Source organism: Lissotriton helveticus, chromosome 3_1 (assembly GCF_964261635.1).
Source record: "Lissotriton helveticus chromosome 3_1, aLisHel1.1, whole genome shotgun sequence".
Taxonomy (NCBI): domain Eukaryota; kingdom Metazoa; phylum Chordata; class Amphibia; order Caudata; family Salamandridae; genus Lissotriton; species Lissotriton helveticus.
In genome coordinates, this window is record NC_136061.1 from 1,813,193,175 (window position 1) to 1,813,218,689 (window position 25,515).

The 25,515-nt window shown below is 47.5% G+C and overlaps 1 protein-coding gene across 1 annotated transcript in view; it reads left to right on the forward strand.

The window, feature by feature from the left end:
* RHCE (Rh blood group CcEe antigens) overlaps nt 1–25,515 on the forward strand; it is a 292,091-nt gene that overhangs the window by 68,288 nt on the left and 198,288 nt on the right. The window contains exon 2 of the mRNA XM_078682715.1: nt 24,279–24,465. Within this exon, the coding sequence (XP_078538841.1) occupies nt 24,279–24,465 (187 nt within the window). The remainder of the gene's footprint in view (nt 1–24,278; nt 24,466–25,515) is intronic.

The following is a 25,515-nucleotide window of genomic DNA, read 5'->3' on the forward strand; positions in this document are numbered from 1 at the left end:
GGCACGGTGCTGGGGCCAGCGAGTCTGGTCCTGGCGATGTTAGCTGGGGCCTGCCAGGTAGCAGATGCGTTGCCCGGCGTGACGGGGGTTCCCAGGGCCTCTCAGAGGGCTCAGTGATTCCTTCAGAGCGCACTCAGCTTTTCCTCAGGAGGGTTACCAGGCAGATGCAGATCTCACGGCAGCTTCTCTTTCCAGGGGGGGTAGCGCCCACTGTTCCTGGGGCGCAGTTCAGGGGGCAAGTTCCACAGCAAGCCCTTGGAGATCTTTGTAAAAGTTTGGCACAAGTTGAAATGAAGCAAAGTCTTTCAGTCTTTCTTCTCCTGCTCTCCTTCAGCAGCAAGGCACCCACCACAGGCTAGTCTCTTGGGGTCAGAGTCAGTACTTCTCCATGCAGCTTCCAGGTCCTCCTCTTCAGGCAGAGCTTCTTCTTTGGCGCAAACAGGATCTAATTTACAAGGAGCAGGGCTCCTACTTTTATACACCATTTTCTTTGTATTTTCAGGCCAGGGGGGCCTCTGCATAATTCCTTTCAGTCTCTGAGCACTTGTTGGGTGTACTTCTGGCTTCTGCTTTCAGTGTGAGGGGCAGGCACATCAGACGCTCCACAGGAGGTGGAGCCAGCATTGTGTGGCCAGGGGCAGCCAGGAGTACCTTGATGACAGTGCTTCGCCCTTCCTGGGCCAGGTGCCGGCTGAGTCCTCAGTCGCTCCCCAGGGGGCGGAGCCAGCATTGTGGTGGCAGAGCACAGCCTAATTCAGAGTCCAGGGGCACTCCTACCTCCCACTAAGGTGTAATCCTTGCATTCACCACCTGTCATCCCCCAGCCCTGTCACTCACACAACCCAGACAGTCAGATACACATCCAAGCAGAGGCGGGCTGAAATGGTTAGGCAAGCAAATGCTAACTTTCTAAAAGTAGCATTTGCAAACCCAGGATATTAAAATAAACTTTACTAAAAGAAGTATTTTATTATTCTGAGTTCAGGCATACTAAACTTTATTTTCTACCATGTTCCCTGAGCCTGCTGGGATTATAGAGTGTAATAATTCCAGCAGCCCAATTGGCAGAGAACAGGTAGCCTTACAATAGTGAAAAACGAATTTGGCTGTAATTCACTATTAGGACACGCCACACACATCAGAGCATGTCCTACCTTACACTTACAATGCACCCTGCCCATGGGCCTACCATAGGGTGACTAATATGAAGTTAAGGGAAGGTTTAGGGGCTGGCAAGTGTGTGCACTTGCCCAGCCAGCATGTCATACCAGACTGCACGCAGGTTCTGCCATGGCAGACCCTAGACACATTTTAAAATGCTGCTTCTGTGGGTGGCGCAACCAGCGCTGCAGGCCCACTAGCAGCATTGGCATTTACAAGCCCTGGTACTCCTGGTGCACTCTACTGGGGACTGACAGTAAATCCAATGAACCAATCAGGAATATCAATCACAGTTACACTTTACATAGGGAGCACTTGCACTGCGGCACGGATTGGCCGTGGGGCAGTGCCCTGAGCAGCGGACACCAGCAAAAACATCTGAGGCACATCAGCAAAAAGTGGAAGGGAAACTCACGCCAAGGTGCCAGGTCTAACACGGGTCCCCTCCAGCTGAAATGTGCGGAGAACAACCCTTCCCCAGGGAGTTCCTCATCACTAAGGCGGAAAAATCTGGACAGACCGTCAGCATTGGCGTGATTTGTACCAGGGCGATGTTCCACCGTGAAGTCCATACCCTGTAGGGAGATGGACCACCTCAACAGCTTTGGGTTCTCACCCCTCATTTGCATCAACCATCTGAGGGGCCTGTGGTCTGTCTGAACCCGGAAGTGAGACCCAAACAAGTAGGGTCTTAGCTTCTTCAGCACCCAGACCACAGCAAATGCTTCTCGCTCTATTGCACTCCACCTACGTTCCCGTGGAAGTAACCCCCTACACCATGCTCTGAATCGTCTGTTTGCACTAGACATTCCTTGGAGAAATCAGGGGCCAAGAGCACGGGCGCCGTGCACATGGCAGTTTTCAGGGTGTCAAAAGCCTCCTGACAGGTGTCAGTCCAAATCACATTCCTGGGCTGCTTCTTAGAAGTCAGCTCTGTCAAGGGGGCCACAATAGTGCCATAGCCCTTGACAAACCTCCTGTAGTACCCAGGGAGCCCCAGGAAGGCTCTCACTGCAGTCGGGGTCTTGGGGGGTTCCCAAGCCAGGATGGTCTCAATTTTGGGTTGCAAGGGTGCCACCTTGCCACTCCCCACTTGGTGTCCCAAGTACACCACTGAACCCTGCCCAATCTGGCACTTGCTTGCCTTGATTGGGAGGCCTGCCTTGCGCAGGGCCGTCAACACTTCCCAGAGGTGTCGCAGGTGTTCTGGCCAGGTGCCACTGAACACTGCGATGTCATCCAGGTAGGCGGCACTGAACTCATCCAGCCCAGCCAACACCTGGTTGACCAACCTCTGAAAGGTGGCAGGGGCATTCTTCATTCCAAATGGCATAACCCGGAACTGGAAATGCCCATCTGGTGTAGAGAATGCTGACCTCTCCTTTACCCCATCGGTCAAGGCGATCTGCCAGTACCCAGACGTTAAATCAAACGTGCTGAGGAACCGGGCAGCCCCTAGCCGATCAATGAGCTCATCAGCTCTGGGGATAGGGTGCGCGTCAGTCTTGGTGACTGAATTGAGTCCTCTGTAGTCCACACAGAACCGGAGTTCAGGTGTGGCTCCCGGCGCAGCAGCCTTTGGGACCAAGACCACGGGGCTGGACCAAGGACTGCTGGAGGACTCAACAACCCTAAGAGCAAGCATCTTGGAGACCTCCTCCTTGATGCAGGCCCTGACCCTGTCAGTTACCCTGTAGGCCTTATGCCTCACGGGTAAGCTGTCTCCTGTGTCCACGTCATGGACACACCAATCTGTGACACCACGAACCAGGGAGAACAGATCTGGAAACTGCCCCAGCAATTGGCGGCAGTCTTCCTGTTGCTCAGGCGTCAGAGTGGGTGAGAGGTTAACTCCATCCACTGACCCATCTTTCTCAGAGGCTACCAAGAGGTCAGGAAGAGCCTCAGACTCCTCTTCCATTCCATCATCAGTTGCCAACAACATGCCCACTTCGGACCTCTCCAAGTGGGGCTTAAGGCGGTTAACATGTAGGACCCTCAAAGGGTTCCTGGGAGACTGCATGTCCACCAAGTAGGTGACAGGACTTTTGCGCTCTAAAACCTCAAATGGACCTGTCCACTTATCCTGAAGTGCACAAGGCTCCACTGGGGCCAAGACCCACACCTTTTGTCCAGGTTGAAGCTCCACCAGAGTGGCAATCTGTCGTACCACCGCTACATCTCTTCCTGGCTGGCTTCCAGATTTGCCTCAGCAAGTTGCCTGAATCGCCTGGTCTGGTTTCTGAAGGCCAGCATGTAACTGTATACATTCTGGGGAGGTTTCCTGGGAGATTGCTCCCAGCCTTCCTTTACCAAACTCAGAGGTCCTCTCACTGGGTGACCATACAGCAGTTCAAAGGGGCTGAACCCTAGGGACTTCTGTGGCACCTCACGGTATGCAAAGAGAAGGCATGGCAAGAGGACGTCCCACTTACGCCTCATTGGACCTTCCAGGCCCATGATCATGCCCTTTAGGGTCCGGTTGAATCTCTCAACCAACCAATTTCCTTTGGGATGGTAAGGGGTGGTGAACTTGTAGGTTACACCACACTCTTGCCAAAGGGATTTCATATACTTGGATATGAAATTGGTCCCCCTGTCACTCACCACCTCTAGAGGGAATCCCACTCGTGAGAAAATTCCCATCAGTGCCCGTCCCACCACGGGGGCCGTCACTGTCCTCAGAGGAATGGCTTCAGGGTACCGGGTGGCATGGTCCACCAAGACCAGGATGAACCTGTTGCCCATGGCTGTCTTGGGGTCCAGAGGCCCAACAATGTCAATACCCACTCGCTAGAATGGCGTACCGACCACTGGGAAGGGTTGCAGAGGAGCCTTGTGCCTCCCTCCGCTCTTACCACTTGCCTGGCAAGTCTGACAGGATCTACAATGAGCATCTGAGCTCTTGTGCATTTGGGGCCAATAAAAGTGGGGGCCAAGCCAGTCATAGGTCTTGTCCATCCCCAAATGTCCTGCTAACGGCACATCATGAGCCAGCCCCAGTAGGAAGGCTCTGAACTTCTGGGGTACCACCAGCACACGGGCTGACCCAGGTTCAGCAGCCTTAGGCTCTGAATACAGGAGGTCATTCTCCCAGTACACATAATGTGTCTTGGCCTGAACACCATTGGCCTGGTCTGCAGCCTGCTGCTGCATACCCACGAGAGAATGGCACTCTTTCTGCTCCCTGCAGAATTCCTCCCTGGAGGGGCCTCCTTCTTGCTGCCAATGGGTCAGCTCTGGCAGGCCCCCCAGTTCAGCAATCTGTTCCCCTGTAGGCTCCAGGGCATCCCCCTCAAGGTCTGCTTCCTCCTGGACCGTGGGAACTTCAGGGGCTGGTTTCCCGCGCCCCCTGCGCCTTTTCCCTAAGGCCGGTTCCTGTGCCTCTCCTTCAGGCCCCAGGATGTCTTGAGCACCCCTACTGGCTGCCATTGACCGGGTGGTCACGCACGCCCAATCAGGCAGACCCACCATCCTCAGGTGAGTCGTCTTCTCCACCTTTCCCCAAGAGGAGTCTTCCAAGTCATTCCCTAGCAAACAGTCTACAGGCATGGCTTTCCTCACACAGACCTGCAGAGTACCAGAGACCCCCCCCACTCGAAGGGAACTTGAGCCATCAGACACTGACTCTCTGAATTATCAGCATTGATAACCCTACAGTAGGCATGGGGTACAACCTGCTCTTGAGACACCAGGTGCTGCCTCACTGCAGTCACACTGGCTCCTGTGTCTCTAAGAGCCTCAGCTTTCTTACCATTGATGGTCACCACCTGCCCATATTTCTTAGTGTTAGAGGGCAGGTAGTTTTCAGGGACCATCTCACTGTCTCCTAGAGAGACTAGGTTCATCTGGACAGGATCTCCACCCCCGGGGATTACTGCTTCTTCCCCCAAATTAACACTAGCTACTTGCCGGGGTGGAGCACCAGTGGGTGCTGGTTTACCAAACAGGCGACACTTGGGGTCACTGGCAATGTGCCCCGGGTCACCACACTTGTAACAATTGAAGGGCCCCTTTGGAACAGGCCTACCTGTCGGGGCCCCAGTCTGCTTGGGGGGTGGGAGAGGCTGAGAACCTCGCTGCTGGTTCCCTTGGGGATTACTTTGGGGGCCTCGCTGGAACCCTCTTTGTTTACCCCTGTCCCCCCCACTCTTCTGCTGGGGACCCTGCCCACCCTTGGCGGAGTCTCCCACTGGACCCTTGTGGACCCTGGTGCTGAGCCAGCGGTCCGCCTCCTCAGCAAGCTTCCTCTGGTTGGACAGCTTGCTATCAATCAGGTGCTGGCGTAGCTCAGGAAAACAGTGATCAGACAAGTGCTCCCATGCAATTAAATCAAAAAGCCCCTGAAAATCATTTACCTTGCTACCCTTTACCCATCCATCCAGTGCTCTGTAAAAACCAGTCACATACTCCACATATGTACTCCCAGGACGCTTTACACTCTCCCTGAACTTCTGTCTATACATTTCAGGGGTAAGCCCATACCTGGTCATTAAGGCCTCCTTCATGCGGGGATAGGAACTCTGTTCTTCAAGGGGCAAATCTAGGAGGGTGTCCCGCCCTTCGCTAAGGAACCTTCCCCACAACCCCGCTCCCCAATCCTTGTCAGGGACCCGGTGGGAGGACATGGCTACTTCATAAGCCCTAAACCACTGTCCTATGTCATTCCCCCTAAAGAACTCCTTAACTACATCTTTGGGTATGTACACTCTGGACTCTACCTGCACCGGCGTTGTGCTGCAACCAGAGGGAGGATGCTCCAAACTTTTCTCCTTGAAACTCATCTCCCTCAATTTCATTTCATGTTCCATTTGGATTCTTCGCTCTTCTAGAGCCATTCTTTTGCTCTCAAGCTCCAGTTGGCCCTTCAATTTTAACTCTGCCAGCTTCATTTCATGATCCCTGGTTGCCTGTCTGTCTTCCAGCTCCTCTGGCGACAGGCCTCTGCCAAAGCTATGGACGCTGTCTGCTCTTTCATGTACAACAAGATCCTCAGGTGTATCCTGATCCTCAGGTGCATTCCTTGAGTCAACTCAGGCTTTCAGGGCCTTGTAGTAATCCTCCTTGTTCTTGCACCCTGCGCGTGGAACCTTGAATTTTTTTAGAAAGTAAAATAGCTCAGCTCTCTTGTAGTTGTCCAGTTTTGACACATCCCATTCCACTTCTAACACATCAGAGGCTACAGATTCTGCCCTCTCTACGCTGTTGGTGCCAGGCATGGCTTCAACCAAAAGGGATCTTCTTCCAGCAAAGAAAACATTTAAAAAAAAAAGTCTGTGGCTAGGTTACTGGATTTGTAATCACTATGCAATGGTCAATAATCACTGTATGGACACTGCAAATGTAAATTCGTGATCCTTACCGCTGCGTCCAATGTTAGAATTGGGGGTCTCTGGTTGGCGCAGTGCAGCACTGGCGACAAGCAGGGACCCTCTCCTCTAAGTCAGGGCAAAGGATTACTCACAGAAATAACCCCTGCTCACCCTCTAGGTAGTGTGGCGCAAGCAGTCTAGGCTAAACTCTGGAGTGCATAAGGTTAAACATTTACAGTATCACACACAATAACCATCAACCCACCACACAATGACACTAGACTGTATTTTGTAAAAAAATATCTCTTTATATATCTTTAAAGCAGGCTTGTAAATACAGTCTTTGTGATTCCAAAAAGCGGTTCCAGTTACTCTTTAAATATGCCACAGTTCTTGATCAGAACTCACTCCTGAGGCGGAAAGCCGGGAGATAGCAATCTTTTATTGTGTATAACGTGATTTTAATCTTTGTTATTTGAAACTCCTCTCGAGCGCGCAGACTGCCGCCCAGCCGATTAGAGGCTGACGCGGTCGACTGTTGCCAGGGCAACGCCGCCTTCCCTCTGCTGAGGGCTCGCCCAGCTACGCTGACCACGCCCCCTTACCGCACTACATAAACGCTCGCTGACAGCAAGCGAGGCGTTTACAGAACTCACTCCTGAGGCGGAAAGCCGGGAGATAGCAATCTTTTATTGTGTATAACGTGATTTTAATCTTTGTTATTTGAAACTCCTCTCGAGCGCGCAGACTGCCGCCCAGCCGATTAGAGGCTGACGCGGTCGACTGTTGCCAGGGCAACGCCGCCTTCCCTCTGCTGAGGGCTCGCCCAGCTACGCTGACCACGCCCCCTTACCGCACTACATAAACGCTCGCTGACAGCAAGCGAGGCGTTTACAGAACTCACTCCTGAGGCGGAAAGCCGGGAGATAGCAATCTTTTATTGTGTATAACGTGATTTTAATCTTTGTTATTTGAAACTCCTCTCGAGCGCGCAGACTGCCGCCCAGCCGATTAGAGGCTGACGCGGTCGACTGTTGCCAGGGCAACGCCGCCTTCCCTCTGCTGAGGGCTCGCCCAGCTACGCTGACCACGCCCCCTTACCGCACTACATAAACGCTCGCTGACAGCAAGCGAGGCGTTTACAGAACTCACTCCTGAGGCGGAAAGCCGGGAGATAGCAATCTTTTATTGTGTATAACGTGATTTTAATCTTTGTTATTTGAAACTCCTCTCGAGCGCGCAGACTGCCGCCCAGCCGATTAGAGGCTGACGCGGTCGACTGTTGCCAGGGCAACGCCGCCTTCCCTCTGCTGAGGGCTCGCCCAGCTACGCTGACCACACCCCCTCACCACGTCACTTGAATTGATGATAAAGTATGCACGGCAACCGGAAGCGCAGCGGACGAGCGCAGCGGGCGCGTCGAATGCGCGCCGAAGGCGCGCATAAGGCAAGCTCGTCTGCGCTCGTCCGCGCCGAGGACGGGCTAAGGGCCACCTCCCCTGCCGCTTCAACTCCTCCACGGGCGGCAAACCCGGTAAGATACACCTATACCGCTGCCGAACTGCATAACTTCAGACACGTAGCGGAACGGCCCCATGTACCTCCTTGTTTCCGGCATACCAACCCTCTCATGGGCCCTCACCACTGCCCTACGTGTACTCTGGACACTCCCAAACTGACCAATACTGCCTCACGTCCAATATTAGCAGCGCTTATAAATGCAAGATCACTTCCCAAACACAAGCTCGAAATTGCTGAATTAATAGACACTTACAAACTGGATCTTCTGTTTATCACGGAAACCTGGGGGGACGAAGCCTCCGGTCCAGACTTCAAAGCTGCCACCCCTATCAACTTCAACGTGTGCAGATTAGACAGACCCAAGAAAAAAGGTGGAGGTATAGCCATAATGTACAGAGACCACTTTAAACTCTCTACGGTACAAACCACATGTCCCGAATACGAGGCCCTCCTTTTTACTTTAAGCCTCTCTGCGAAATCATCATTTAAGGGCATGCTAATTTATAGACCTCCGGGATCGAGATCTAAGTTCTTAGCCAACTTAGGAAACATAATCGAAGGGACTGCAGGCTCCCCGTATTTTACCTTACTGGGCGATCTTAATTTTCATTTGGAAAACCCCAACGACCCGGATACTACACAGCTAATCACGGATCTAGCTGCCGCCGGTCTGATGCAAATGGTGGAATCACCCACTCATCAAGCGGGTCACACCTTGGACGGTCTATTCACCAACAACCCCCAAATAGCCGTTACCCAAGTAATCCCTCTGATATGGTCGGACCATTCAGCAATCTGCTTCTCCATCAAAGTAAGCCCTACTAAACCCCCGCCTACATCGGTTGCCGAATCCACGTATAGAGACTGGAAACATATCAACCTATCTCAGCTAACAGAGATAATGCAACAAACCCACATCCCCATCGAGCAGGACCCTACGCTGTCTTCCTCTAACTATCTAAACAACTTAACCACGGCCTGCAATAAACTAGCCCCAATTAAAAACTCACGCCGAAACAGGAAATTACCATCAGCACAATGGTTTACAGAGCCCCTCCGAATTCAGAGACAGCATTGCAGGAACCTCGAAAGGAAGTGGCGCCGGCAATACAACCCTATAGATAAAACTAATTATAAAAACGCTCTTTCCATTTACAAAAAACTCATAAACTTAGAAAAAGGTCGCTACTATACCGCTCAAATCAACCAGTCAAAAAACTCAGCAGGAGAACTGTTTCAGGTGGTTACTCTTCTGTCCAATCCACCTGCCCCACGATTAGAAGGCTCACAACCCCTAGCAGACAATTTAGCTAGCTTCTTTGAGGACAAGGTCAGCTCCATCTTTCTGACCTTCTCCCAATCATCTTCTATCCCCTCCTTGACATCACCTCCCATAAACAACAATGTCAGTTTTACTTCTTTCAACCCGACGAATCAAGAACAAATCCGGCATCTGGTAACTAGCACTAAATCGGGATCCCCCCTAGACCCATGCCCCCCAGCTATTCTGAATCTTATCCCAGAAGCCATTTCCCCCGCGTTATCTACCATCTGCAACGCCATGTTTTCTACAGGCATTTATCCATCGGTCTGGAAAGAAGCAATTATTAAACCTCTCCTCAAGAAACCAACGCTGGACCCTCTTCTCCCTGCTAGTTATAGACCCATCGCCTGCCTTCCCTTCCCAGCTAAGATCTTTGAGAAGGTAATGAATACCCAACTCTCCAAATACATCAATGACAACGACCTTCTAGACGACACTCAGTTCGGCTTCAGACAGGGCCATGGAACGGAAACTGCACTGCTCAAGGCAGCAGATGAAATCAGAACAGCTATGGACAAAGGAGGCGCAGCGGTCCTAATACTTCTGGACCTTTCCGCTGCATTTGACACGGTCGATCATGTCACTCTGATCGACCGTGTCTCAGCCTTAGGCATAAGAGACAAGGCCAAAGACCTTATCGCCTCATTTTTAGCCAACCGCCCACAAACAGTCAAGATAGGTAATTTCACCTCTCATACCTTCTCCCTTCCCTGCGGAGTTCCACAGGGTTCCTCGCTGAGTCCGACACTTTTCAATATCTATGTGTCGGACTTAGCGAGAGTAATAAAATCCCATGGAATTGCCCTCACAACGTATGCTGACGACACCCAATTAGTGCTATCAGTGCACAATGACGGAATATCTGTCGCAGCAAACTTTCAGGAAGGGATGAAGGCGATAAGCTCCTGGATGTCATCCAACTGCCTCAAGTTGAACTCCAACAAAACGGAGGTGATGACATTCGGGAGCTTGCAGCCGGCCTGGTCCCCCCAGTGGTGGCCATCACAGATGGGCACGCCCCCCCAGCCAGTGGTCAAGGTACGAAATTTGGGAGTCACTTTTGACAACAAGTTGACGTTCCTCCACCACGCCAATTCCGTGGTATCCTCGGCTTTCTTCATCCTAAAAAGAATAAAGAAACTTCTCCCCTACCTGCCACAATCCGCTGGTAAAACATTGATCAGTACCCTAGTGTTCTCTAGAACAGATTATTGCAACTCCCTATTGCTGAATGCTCAGGAAAAGGTACTTAATAAGCTCCAAACAGTGCAGAATGCCGCGGCTAGAATTCTTCTATCCATTCCCAAATTTACTCCCACCTCCCCGTACATCAGAAAACTGCACTGGCTCCCCATCAGGAGCCGAATAAAGTTTAAGGCACTCTGCATAGCCTATAAAACCTTGAACAATCCCGGACCTTGGTTCCTGAAAAAAGCTCTCTGCCCATTGGAACATCAGAGAACACTACGATCGGCATCAGCCCACCTGTTAAAAGTCCCTCGAACAAAAAAAACCAACTGGGGAGACAGATGCTTTACCATCGCAACTGCCAAACTATGGAACACTCTGCCACTCCACATTAAAACTGCCCCCACGTTGCTAAAATTCAGAAAAAGTCTCAAAACCTGGCTGTTTACCTCCTAAATCTTTTCCCCTACTGAAGTGACGATCTGTAACATTAGCGCCGAGACACCCGTAGGGGTATTTGATGCGCTTTAAAAATTGCGATAAATAAATAAATAAATAAATAAATCAGCTTCTTACAGTCTCAAAAGGTCATCTTTGGGGCCTTCTGCCCAGTTCCCAGAGAGTACAGTGCTCCCTAGCGCTTCTGTGCGGTTCTCAGCACCTCCGTACGTCTCTGGCAAGTGAATCGGGCCCGGCCTGCCAAAGCTCACGCTTCTCGCATGAGAGGCGTAAGGCACGGCCGGGTCTAGCTCCAAGTGCGAGTCGTACTGCTATGTGCGACTCGATCCGGAAGGGGTGCCGGCCACGGGGAGTGCCAGGGGGGGCCTCGGGGGCCAAGAGCGGTGCGAGCCTCACTGAAGGGGGCGGCTCGTACCGCAGTTCGGATCGCAGCTGCGAGGCTCCCGGGGGCAGCAGAAGGTCACGGAGCGGTGCGAGCTTCAGAGGCAGGACGGCTCGCACCACGGCTCTGATTCAAGCGATGCGGGGCTCCCGGGGGCAGCAGAGGGTCACAGAGCGGTGCGAGCTTGAAAGGCAGGACGGCTCGCACCGCGGCTGGGGCACAGTACCGTAGGAGATCTTGTAGAGGGTCGAGGCAGCAATGCAGGGGTCGGCTGGTAATCCAGCGTCGCGGTGTCTTCCTCTGCTGATGAGAGCAACGGCTCAGCTCGGGTCAGGAGGTCGACGTTGCGGCGCGGGTCAGTCGGGCACAGCGCCTCGGGTCCTGAAAAGAGGGGGCGGCGCCCCGGGCAGCAGAGTGAGGCACAAACAACCCTTGGTAAGCACAGGGGGTGCTCCTTCTCTCCCCACGCCGCTGCTGCACACGAACGGCGGCGGCTGGGGCTTCAGGGCAACTTCTCCTTAGGAGCAGGCGGCAAAAGGCAGAGTCCGGTCTTGCGGTGCAGTCTGCAGTTAGGCAGGCGACAGGCACGGTGCTGGGGCCAGCGAGGCTGATCCTGGCGATGTTAGCTGAGGCCTGCCAGGTAGCAGATTCGTTGTCCGGCGGAACGGGGGTGCCCAGGGCCTCTCAGAGGGCGCAGTGATTCCTTCAGAGCGCACTCAGCTTTTCCTCGGGAGGGTTACCAGGCAGATGCAGATCTCACGGCAGCTTCTCTTTCCAGGGGGGGTAGCACCCACTGTTCCTGGGGCACAGTTCAGGGGGCAAGTTCTACAGCAAGCCTTTGGAGATCTTTGTAAAAGTTTGGCACAAGTTGAAATGAAGCAAAGTCTTTCAGTCTTTCTTCTCCTGCTCTCCTTCAGCAGCAAGGCACCCACCACAGGCCAGTCTCTTGGGGTCAGAGTCAGTACTTCTCCATGCAGCTTCCAGGGTCCTCCTCTACAGGCAGAGCTTCTTCTTTGGCGCAAACAGGATCTAATTTACAAGGAGCAGGGCTCCTACTTTTATACACCATTTTCTTTGTCTTTACAGGCCAGGGGGGCCTCTGCATAATTCCTTTCAGTCTCTGAGCACTTGTTGGGTGTACTTCTGGCTTCTGCTTTCAGTGTGAGGGGCAGGCACATCAGACGCTCCACAGGAGGTGGAGCCAGCATTGTGTGGCCAGGGGCAGCCAGGAGCACCTTGATGACAGTGCTTCGCCCTTCCTGGGCCAGGTGCCGGCTGAGTCATCAGTCGCTCCCCAGGGGGCGGAGCCAGCATTGTGGTGGCAGAGCACAGCCTAATTCAGAGTCCAGGGGCACTCCTACCTCCCACTAAGGTGTAATCCTTGCATTCACCACCTGTCATCCCCCAGCCCTGTCACTCACACAACCCAGACAGTCAGATACACATCCAAGCAGAGGCGGGCTGACATGGTTAGGCAAGCAAATGCTAACTTTCTAAAAGTGATTCAGAAAAGGGGGTGGTGATGAACAGAGTGTCTGAATTAAGCAGACCACTCTTACCCAGTCCAAAGATCAGGGCTTTATCCATCACCGTTATTTAGCTCACTGCCCCATCCCAGCTCAGAACCTGGCTATATGCAAATTAGTCTGTCCCTGGCCCAGTGCATCATGGGAACAGGGCAGACCAAACTACCAAGCCAATTCTTCACCAGAAAGGATACAAGCTACCGGGGACCGGTTTCTGGCATTTCAGCCGTCGTCGGACCGGCTTGCTTGAATCCTGATGGAGCAGTGAGCAAGGGACTCATGTCTGAGTATACCCTGCCACACCTATAGTGGCCAAAAACGATTCAGAAAAGGGGGTGGTGATGAACAGAGTGTCTGAATTAAGCAGACCACTCTTACCCAGTCCAAAGATCAGGGCTTGATCCATCACCGTTATTTAGCTCACTGCCCCATCCCAGCTCAGAACCTGGCTATATACTCAGATGTGAGTCTCTTGCTCATTGCACCATCAGGATTCAAGCAAGCCGGGCCGACGACGGCTGAAATGCCAGAAACCGGTCCCCGGAAGCTTGTTTCCTTCCCAGTATAAGAATTGGCTTGGTAGTTTGGTTTGCCCTGTTCCCATCATGCACTGGGACAGGAACAGACTAATTTGCATGTAGCCGGGTTCTGAGCTGGGATGGTGCAGTGAGCTAAAAAACGGTGATGGATCAAGCCCTGATCTTTGGACTGGGTAAGAGTGGTCTGCTTAATTCAGACACTCTGTTCATCACCACCCCCTTTTCTGAATCATTTTGTCCACCATAAGCGTGGAAGGGTATACTCAGATGTGAGTCCCTTGCTCATTGCACCATCAGGATTCAAGCAAGCCGGGCCGACGACGGCTGAAATGCCAGAAACCGGTCCCCGGAAGCTTGTTTCCTTCCCAGTATAAGAATTGGCTTGGTAGTTTGGTTTGCCCTGTTCCCATCATGCACTGGGACAGGAACAGACTAATTTGCATGTAGCCGGGTTCTGAGCTGGGATGGTGCAGTGAGCTAAAAAACGGTGATGGATCAAGCCCTGATCTTTGGACTGGGTAAGAGTGGTCTGCTTAATTCAGACACTCTGTTCATCACCACCCCCTTTTCTGAATCATTTTGTCCACCATAAGCGTGGAAGGGTATACTCAGATGTGAGTCCCTTGCTCATTGCACCATCAGGATTCAAGCAAGCCGGGCCGACGACGGCTGAAATGCCAGAAACCGGTCCCCGGAAGCTTGTTTCCTTCCCAGTATAAGAATTGGCTTGGTAGTTTGGTTTGCCCTGTTCCCATCATGCACTGGGACAGGAACAGACTAATTTGCATGTAGCCGGGTTCTTAGCTGGGATGGTGCAGTGAGCTAAAAAACGGTGATGGATCAAGCCCTGATCTTTGGACTGGGTAAGAGTGGTCTGCTTAATTCAGACACTCTGTTCATCACCACCCCCTTTTCTGAATCATTTTGTCCACCATAAGCGTGGAAGGGTATACTCAGATGTGAGTCCCTTGCTCATTGCACCATCAGGATTCAAGCAAGCCGGGCCGACGACGGCTGAAATGCCAGAAACCGGTCCCCGGAAGCTTGTTTCCTTCCCAGTATAAGAATTGGCTTGGTAGTTTGGTTTGCCCTGTTCCCATCATGCACTGGGACAGGAACAGACTAATTTGCATGTAGCCGGGTTCTGAGCTGGGATGGTGCAGTGAGCTAAAAAACGGTGATGGATCAAGCCCTGATCTTTGGACTGGGTAAGAGTGGTCTGCTTAATTCAGACACTCTGTTCATCACCACCCCCTTTTCTGAATAACTTTCTAAAAGTAGCATTTGCAAACCCAGGATATTAAAATAAACTTTACTAAAAGAAGTACTTTATTATTCTGAGTTCAGGCATACTAAACTTTATTTTCTACCATGTTCCCTGAGCCTGCTGGGATTATAGAGTGTAATAATTCCAGCAGCCCATCTGGCCTAAAGAGAACAGGTAGCCTTACAATAGTGAAAAACGAATTTGGCTGTAATTCACTATTAGGACACGCCACACACATCAGAGCATGTCCTACCTTGCACTTACAATGCACCGTGCCCTTGGGCCTACCATAGGGGTGAATAATATGTAGTTAAGGGAAGGTTTAGGGGCTGGCAAGTGTGTGCACTTGCCCAGCCAGCATGACAGTACCAGACTGCACGCAGGTTCTGCCATGGCAGACCCTAGACACATTTTAAAAGGCTGCTTCTGTGGGTGGCGCAACCAGCGCTGCAGGCCCACTAGCAGCATTGGCATTTACAAGCCCTGGTACTCCTGGTGCACTCTACTGGGGACTGACAGTAAATCCAATGAACCAATCAGGAATATCAATCACAGTTACACTTTACATAGGGAGCACTTGCACTGCGGCACGGATTGGCCGTGGCGCAGTGCCCTGAGCAGCGGACACCAGCAAAAACATCTCAGGCACATCAGCAAAAAGTGGAAGGGAAACTCAAGCCAAGGTGCCAGGTCTAACACAGGGTAAAATGAAAACAATATAATTAATAAAATACTACTTGTGAGGTAGCTTATGCTTAATGGCGCACTGCTGGAACGCTCCTTTGGCTTTGGATGTGACGTCAGTGCCCCAAACCCCTCTGGGAAGGATCAGAACAGCTATATCCGTGTAATCAGTGCTGGATTCCAAAGGGCTTCTTTTTACGTTTCAGTCGAGCCATAAACAGAAGTGGATTTTTCAGATATGTAAATATGAAGTATTTGGCGAAGTAATGACTTGTAGGTACATTTAATTAATTCAACTTTTCAACGGATGCAACTATGATAAAATGGTGGTCAGTAATAAGGTGTTAGTTCCATGGTGTGCCCTAACTAGTCAGTCTCTTTACACAGTTTTCCAGTACCCTGAAGCTGCAGTTATTATGAGCACTAGTGCTTAAGTTCCCAGGGATATGTAAGTGCATATTGTGTGCGATATGAAAAGCACATTGAGTTGTGTGCTGTGGTTAATTGTACTTTCTGTAAAATGGGGTGACACACCACCTGTTAGTTATTGTGCTAAATGAAAACATGTATTGGCAAAGAAAGTAGGTCTAGCCTTATTAACCTATCGTCTTTCCAATGTTTTTGTCGATGCTCCAGCTTTCCCTACGCATGGGCGTGCATCACCACTGGTTTTTTTAAAATACCTATCCAAGATGGCAGACACAACTTGGATCACTAAATAAATAAATCATTGTTAACACTGATCAGCAGTGGTAAAGTGCCGGGAGTCCTAAAGTTGACAAAAACAGGTCAGAAAAATAGGTGGCAAAAGGCAACAACATTGGGGATAAACCAGCAAAAAGTGGCAGGTCTAACAATGACCTGCTCATAACGCTACTAACATTCTAAAGATAAAGGGGCAGATGTATCAAGAATCCAATTTGCGATTCTGAAATTGCGATTTTTTGCGAATCGCAATTTCAGAATCGCAAAATGGGATGCATGAAGAATTCTGCGAGAAATGTGCGATTCCTTAAAAATCGCAGAATTTTTTGTGATTTTTTTGCGATTCCTAAAATTGCGAATTTCGCAATTTAAGAAATCGCAAAAACGGGAATCATGCAATGCAGGAACAGGCTGATGACATCACAACCAGGAAGTTCCAGTGATTGCTTGCACCTGCTACACAGAACCACACCCAATGGCAGTTGGAAGAGTGTGCTGAGGCAGAGCAGACTTGTTTGGAGAGCAATGGAGGCACAGAAGGCACAGGAGGAAATGGCTATGGAGAAGAGGAAAAGAAAGCAGAAGTTTTCAGAAAAGGAGCAAGAAGTGCTCATTGAAGAAATGATGTGTAACCATGAGGACCTGTTTGGCAAAAAAGCACTGAAAGTGCCTGACTCCAGGAAAAGAAAAATCTGGCTAGAGATCCACGAGAAAGTTAACTCTGTTGAAGTCACCACTCGCTCCATAGATGAAATTAAAAAAAGGTGGTACGACATGAGACTCAGATCTAAGGAGAGACTTGCTGACAGAATCAAAGAGGCAAACAAAACAGGTGGTGGAACTTCTGCTGTGGACCAACCAACACCCCATGAGGAACTGATAGAATCCACCCTATTACCTGAGAGTGTGAGTGGAGTGGCTACCATTGACAGCTCTGAACCCACAGCAACTACACAAGGTAAGATGAATGCAAATTACATCCATGTATGTGTGTAAAGAATGTGTGTGTGTGCTGTGCAGAAACTCATACTCAGATAAATAGTAGTCCACTTACACTGTGAATCCAGATTTGAGCAATGCATTATGGGAGTTGTAGTCCTATTGAGATTGTAACACTCATCATCATAGTAACACATGTCATTTTACCAAGTATTACTTTGGCATGCTGAAGCAGTGTAGTACAAGTTGTAGTCTGCAATGAAATCATTTAATTGTAAAGAAACACAAATTCATATTTCACACTCTACATCCACAGAACAGGCCTGAAAATTTGATTGAAAATTCTCCTACTCATGTGACGTCTGAAAATGAGGATGAAGTCACTGATGCCCCTGTCCCCAATTTGAACATACACAGGAAGCGCAGACGTGTTGCACCTCTGGAACCAATGGGAGTCGAAGAAAATTCTGAAGTTGAATCAGTCCCCCATGAGACAGTTACAGTGTCCTCTCAGGACTCACAACAGCAATCCCAAATTCCAAGGAGGTCCCGCTCATTCCGTCTGGAGGCATGTGGGAGCAACAGAGGGCAAAGTGAAGGAGGCACAGTGTTCGCAGGCATTGAGCAGGACATGCTTCAGGTACAGCGCCTGCAACACAAGGCACTGCGATCAATAAATATGCAGCTTCTGAAATCTAACAAAAATCAGGAAGGCATGGCTGCTTCAATTGACAAACTCTGCCTGACACTGGTCAAAACTGAAAAAGCACGTAACAGGGCTGCAAAGGCTGTGCAAGACAGAATGCATACATACACAAAGACCATCAACAGGCTTTGTGCAGTCACTAGCAATTTTACAAGGCGCAGCATCAACATGCAGTGAGAATTAAGTGACTGCACACGGGAAATGGCAAAGAGTGTGGACAAAATGACATCGGTCTTGGAAAGCATGAAAACCACCAACTCAGGTGCAAGCGCTCTCCTATGCTCTGGGGAAAGTGAGGACAACTCCAGTAGGAGTAGTAGAAACCCTACCCCAACTAACATAATGTACCAACGCAGAAGTGGAAGGCATTCCACTACCGGACCTGAGCAAGAGGCCATGCCTTCACAGGAGCAACATGCTTCCATCCGCCACCGCAAAAAATGACTATGATTAATGACCCATGCAGCAGCAATGCATTGAGAAACTGTTTTATTTTCTTTACCACGTATGGATATTTCATTAAAAAAATTCAAAGAAATGTTTCAAACAGATTGTACTACAGTTTGCATGTTGTGAATTAAAAGAACAATTGCAAACTTGATTTTGTGTTTAGTTTTTTCTTACCTAAAAATAATTTTGTGTGATCTCTGGCCTTCTTTGACGGCCATCCATGGCTCCTACTCCTGCCACTGCCATTCTTGGTGGAGGGTTATCATCATCATCAGATGAGTCAGAGTCACTCACTTCAATTTCTGTGCCTTTGCGAATTGCCATGTTGTGAAGCATTGCACATGCTGTCACAATTTTGCAACATGTCTCTGAATTGTATTGCAATGCACCTCCACTTTTGTGTATGCATCTGAAACGGCTTTTCAATATTCCAAATGTACGTTCAATTACCCCACGTGTGGACCGGTGTGCCCTGTTGTACCGTCTTTCACTTGCATTTGCAGGATTCAAGTATGGGGTAAGTATGAAGTCACGCACTGCGTAGGCACTATCACCTGCAAGTAAGAGAGAAAATAGTAACTGTATGTTCCATTTATTTGTGATGGATGGATGGATGTTTGCATGAGTGTTACTCACCTAGCAGGTATCCATCTCCCAACTGACCAGCACTGAGACGTCTATGAATTGCGCTATGTCTGAAGATGAAAGAGTCATGTGTACTCCCTGGAAACTTTGCTACAATGTCATATATTATGTTTTTGGCATTGCATATGATCTGGATGTTTAGCGAGTGGTAGCTTTTTCTATTCCGGAATACATATTTAATGGCTGCAGGTGGAGTGATAGCAATATGGGTTCCATCAATGCATCCAATCACATGTGGAAATCTGGCAATTTGATAGAAATCCAACTTTGTTTCCTGTATGGCTTGTTGTGTTTTGGAGAAATATATATGATGTTGTAGTCTCCTTAGCATTGCGTCCAGGAACACATGAAAGAAACGTGATAGGGCACTCTGTGACACTCCACCAACCTCTGCAATTACTCTTTGAAATGAGCCAGAAGCCAGAAGGTGCAGTGAGCACAATACCTGCACATGTGTTGGTATTGATTGTGTTCTGCCTGTTGGATGTGCCAAAAAAGGTTGCAATTCATTTATCAGGTCAAGAATGGTGAGAGGATGTAGCCTGTATTTTTCATAGATCTCCTCCTGAGTCTGTTGGAACAGCGTAATGCATATTCTGAAGATTCTCTCCTGTCTTTGTCTTCTCTGGGCAAGAGCTTGAATGCGCAGCCTCCTGGCAATCAGGTACAGTCCCGCCATTTTGAAAAGTAAGAGGATGCATTCTGGGAGCCTTTTTATATCTTTTTTTATTTTACCACCTGCTTCTACTTGGTGTTAATAGCGATTTCTTAAAATGCGATTTTTTGAGAATTCGCTATTTGCGATATTTTCTTACATATTGCTGCGATTTCTTAGCTTGCGATGACTTAATTGCGATTTTCGCAAACTTAGGAACATGCAAAATTGGAAATCGCTATTTATTCTGCGAATAAACACTAAGAATTCGCAAAAAATGTGAATTCTTATGCGATGCGAATTCTTTGATACATGGCAATTGCACTTTTTGATGTCGCAAACGCTGCGAAAATGAGATTCGCAGCATTTGCGACATGCAAAACTCTTGATGCATCTGCCCCAAAATGTGCTCTATGAAGTCACATCTAAGTGTTCTTTGTGGTCCACCAGGCTGGGTGCCGAGTTTTTAAAAGTATGACATACAAAATATTAATACTAGTATGTCACTACAGAGACTAGTTACTATGTACCCCTTTCCCTGTATACACCACTGTTGATTTTCCTATTGTGAAAGCTTACGTATGATTAAAAATCACTTTTTTTGTAAAGTTAGTCTAGCAAACCTTTTTTTAAATACACAAGATCCAGCTAATTGGTAAAAATATATTTTTTGTTAAATTGCAATAAAAGTTCATTAAAAAGTGTTTACCTCTGCCTAAGAAGCCTACCTGGCCGGTTAAACTAATACTTCTGCCTTCCCTTCCCACAAGAGACAGTACTTAGCACACTGATGAAGTCAGAAATACCTCTCTACCCAGACAGAAGATATACAGCTCTGCTAGCAGGAAGACGGGGAAGAGAAATCAATGGCCAAATTTGGCTGGCTATAGAACATCGATAGATTGTATTGGATGCACAAGATGCTCCCTGGAGTGTAAGCTGCGCTTTATAAAAATAAAATACAAATACAAAATAGTTAAAAGATTCTCTTTGGTGTCAGTTAAATTTCAAGAAAAGAGTGGATCCAAAATCGGTAATGACATTTCAGTTCATTACTCTGTTGTTGGATTCGCACCCAAGTATGCATTGGTCGTGTTAGACTACTTCTCTAAATTGCCAGAGATGGGTCAATGATCACTACTGGAAGCAGAGGACCCCATCTAAGCAAATTCTATGATTTGAACCTCAAAACTATACACAAAAATACAGAAACAAATACACAACAAAACACACATTACAGAATAGTTTATTTAATTCACAATTACGACATATGCAAAAATTGAAATTTTAATTTTAATGGGAAGTTTGGAGCTTTTCAAAATGTAGTTTATTTTCTGAAAGTTGAAGCAAACCCTATCATATCACATTAACTTTTTTACTCTTAATGCAGGCTGACTTTTTGTCGGAGCATTCCAGTACTGCTTCAATTAAGGCCACACATTTTCTGTACCAGGTCTTGTGAGCTGTACTTTGTACTGCTTCCATTATTCAACATAAGGATACCAATTTAATTATTTGTTTCCAACTTCAAATTCCTTCACATTTAGAGAATGTTTTAAAACTTTCAACTTTGCTTTCTTAGGTGCATGTGATTAATTAATCTACTAATATTATTTGACTTTCTAATACCTCAGTTTTTCCTTGCACAAATTTCTCCAGGTAAAATCTAGTAGAATTTGTGTAAGAAAATATCGCACATATCGAGTACCGCAACTTGGAATTGGAGGAAAACTTGCAATTGTATCACATTACCCCCATTCCGAGGTCCATAACTCAGTATGAAGAGATAATACTGCCCTTGGTACATGCTACATCCATCATTATCAATATGATCTACTTCCTAAATTCTTCACTCTCCTCTATCACGCTCATCACTCATTCAGCCCTGTGTCGTCTCGGGCACCCGAAAAAATGACAGTACCCCAGTACTAAATAGCGAAACTACTTAGCATCCATCATCAACCTTTTGGGAGGAAGCAAACATCGAAGAAGCGAAGACATTCCGAGACTGAAATCCTAAACCTGAAAGGTCATTCTCCGGAGTTGCACATTCCCTGGAAACTCAGCAGAAATTAGATGCAATGAAGACCTTTCAACTTTCAACAACAAATAAAATCCTTCTTATTTGATTGCTATCTGACTTGCCTGACACCCTGAAATAATCTACACTGCGTCTTGGTCTCTGCTACTCACAGTCTCCGATCTTATCTCCTCTGCTATCTTTCTTTACATGGCTTTCTACCATCATCCCTGCTCTTCACTCTCCTTTTGTCCTTCCTGTCTACCCCTCTACCTAACCCTTGTCAGCTTCCTTCCTCTTGCCAACTCCATTTCCTCCCACCCCCTCTATTTAACACCTTCGCTGCGGCGGCTATTCTGCCGCAGCGCAAAGGGGCGGGGGGGGCCGCGCGGCGCGCCCATGCTGGTGACGGAACCGCTTCGTCACCAGCCGCGGTTGAGCTGTGCTCATGACGGAGCGGTTCCGTCATGGCACCGCGTGCTTAATAAAACGCGCCGCACAGGCGCGAAATCAGCGCCGCGCAGGCGCGTCGGGCGGGCCATAACGGAACCGCTCTGTCATCAGCACAGCGCCACCGCGGCTTATGACGGAGCGGTTCCGTCATCAGCATGGAAAGGGTTATATTTTGGTGCATGTTAATCCCTTACATTGTTTCTGTCTGCACGTCTACTGCTTCACTGTAATTCGAGCCCATTAATTCCCTGATTAGGTTACAGTGTAAAGCGCAGTGACACCCTCAGGTGAAGGGGCAAAAAGTTAAATTTAACGTAAATAAATAAAGAAAATATTTACTAGGTGTGGTATTGTTGCTAAACATAATGATCCAATTGTAATGATACCGAGTGTTTTCACCATTCAGCACATTTTAATATGCAATAAAGTTGGAGACTAAGGGGGGTGGGGGGCTGGCCACGCTGTACAATGTGCTCCTTAATAACAAGCATTTGCAACGCAATAGGTATTGCATTTCTGAGAGTTTAAGCCATTAGCATTGTAAATGACTGCCTTTTATTGATCTGTTTTGATAATTAACACACAAATAAAAGTCAGTGTCATTTACAATGCCAATAGCTCAAACTCTTGTAAATGCGAGACCTATTTAATTTCAAAGAAGCGGCCACCATTGTCCCGGGCGGCTTGGAAAGTGACAGCATGCACGGCGCAGCTGCAGGATAGCATGCAGTGCCTGTAGTAGGAGAAACTCATTAAAGAAAATAGTGCTTACAGACTAATAGGACATACCGTGTAACAACAGAAGGAAAAGTCCTACAAATGAAGGCAAGGCAGTACTAAGGAGGGACTAGCAAGCCTATTAGCGAATCAGAAGCCAGCATTTACGAAGGACAATGACACAAGCCAATGACAAATATGGGCGGAGTGTGGGTGGGGCTTCAAGTCTATACTCAAATACAGCTTGCCTTGCAGAGCAGCGCACGCACAGCCCAGGCTCAACCTAAAAAGTGATAGTATATAAGATCAGTGCATCATGTAAAACTTGTATATGGTGGCTTCTGATTACACAGCCACAGCTGGCTTATATCTGCTTAACCAAATACTAGTTTTTCTGCAAAGGCTGATGTATATTAAAAATGAATTCCTTTTTAATCAATTTGTATGGTACCAATAGATGATTGTTCCACTCTGTCTTTTTCATTTTGTACATGAGCCATGAAAGGGTAAGCCACATCAATCAATGTTTGACATCTTATGATGAAAGTTATTTTATTCAAGGCTTTTTTTAACTTTGTGCTACTCCAACGTGGATGGAGTGAGTGACCTCAAAACTGGCCCTACCTCTGATTAATTTGATTGCTTTTAGAAGTCAAGAGTCACAGGATTCACAAATGAGCTTAAGACTTTGAGTTCGAGAGGCTTTTGGAAAAGTAGATTTGAAATGTTATTGCACATTGAGATAGTTTTTGCTTTATGTTTTGCTTCATGCGGAGATAGAGGAAACAATAAAGGAACTGAATTTTATTTGGCAAGACTTTTGACATAAGATCATCCCAGAAGTGGCAAAGGTGAATTATTTTTGCTTAAATATTTGAAAATTACCTTTTCACTTAAATGTTCTTGTAAGATTACAAGAATGTGATCTTCGGTGTACTCACAACAGCACAAAGTTGTTATTGAGTAGGTTTCCACTAAGCAAACTTTAAAAGATCCAAGCAATTGAAGTTTCTTCATTGACACACAATCTTAAACAAATTACAATAACACAATAACTTGGTGCTCCACTGGTCTACTGACTTTGCTCTTTGTGTGCTGAGTCCCCTACTCCATCAAAATTGTTAGTTTTGTTAGTTTATTAAGATCAAATCTTTCATATTCTATGCAGGGGCCTCAGTTGTAAATTAGAACTGATCCTACTTAAGCTCCTTCCACAATGCATAGGTCATCAAAATTTTTAGTCTACGTCTAAAAAACAGAAAGTTGAACGTGAGTTGAAAATACATTTTGGCCTGTGGAGTACATTACATAGTGTGTACATGGCACCGGGTTATTTCCTCCTGCTGACAATTTGCAATATTACAAATCTCAAATCTTAAGGTTTTGATACCATTTTCTGGATCAATCAAAAACTGTATATTCAGGCAAAGACATTTGACGTTTAACAGGCGTTTTGATCATTGCCTGTGTGGGACTTTGAAAGGCTGTACACCCTACTTTCTTACACATTTTTTTTCTTAATGTAATAAAAGTAAACAAAACCAGAAGTGTTGTGTTGCCTGTTATTAGAAAACATGACTAAAACTGACATAAGCTATGTTATTATCCTCTCTCCTTATCTATAGCATTTCAAGACATCAACGTTATGATTTTCCTTGGCTTTGGCTTCCTGTTTGCCTTTTTAAGACGATACGGATTTAGTGGCATTGCGTTTAATCTCCTCATCGCTGCAGTTGGCGTCCAGTGGGCTGTAATCATGGATGGTTTATTGTTCAGATTCAACAACGGGATAATGTCGATAAACCTCATGAGGTAAGTTACCCTGTGAATATATTTGGTGAATTGATTTAGATTTGACAACATACTAAAGATTTAGTACAGCTCTTTCACTTATAGAGACTTATAGTTAGGCTCATATTTTACTCGTACAAAGCCATAGAAATGCAGCAGTTCTAGTTACCTGAGCTAACTATACCTCACACCCACGCAATGCACTGCTTAGAACCTCACATATTACATCACTCATGACATGGTCAGTAACATCACTGATGACATCTTAAATTGTTATTAAGAGACAAGGAAACTCAAAGGTAATGTACTAGGGACCTTGGGTGTTAACTTTTTACAAAAAACAGTGGACCCTAGTATTTGGGAGATCAGGGTGAGAATAGACATACACTAGATAGTTAGTATGTCCTTTGTCCAGCCGGACAGGAATTTATTCAATCAATATACACAATTGGAAAGGAAATTCACAGAAATGTCAAGTGGGCACGACCCGTGACCCACAGTGAACAAGGCAAAACAACAAAATTCAGGCAAAAGCGAACAAGGCGTCTGTATTCTTGTACTCAGTGAACAGACTTGATTGTGTTTTTGAGCACCTTTGCACAAAGCATTTACGAACATTTTGGGTACATATGGTACTAATGTGTCGACGACGTTTCGATGCCGAAACCTTAAATACATGGCATCATCTTCAGGACAAGAATATAAATCATGTTTGTCTTGAAATTAAATAACATTTGCCTTTTAAACTACAAACAATCAACATAGTGAAAAGGAGATCAGGGGAAACAAAAAGAGAAAATATATTGTGATTATGTATGCTAGGCATGTATTTAAATAGACCAACCGTGACATGAATGCACTTTAGTGATGATAGTTTATAGAATTAAAAACAAGGCGACATCACTATTAATATCATGGCAAATCTAGAGTAATTGTGCCCCATTACGGTGGTGGTGCGGCCTACAAGTTGTCACGATAATGTGGAGAACGCCCGGCGCATGCGGCGTGGTGAGCATGGAGAAGAAGCGTCTTTAAAAACCGCGAAGACATTTGTGCTGCATGATGGGCTTT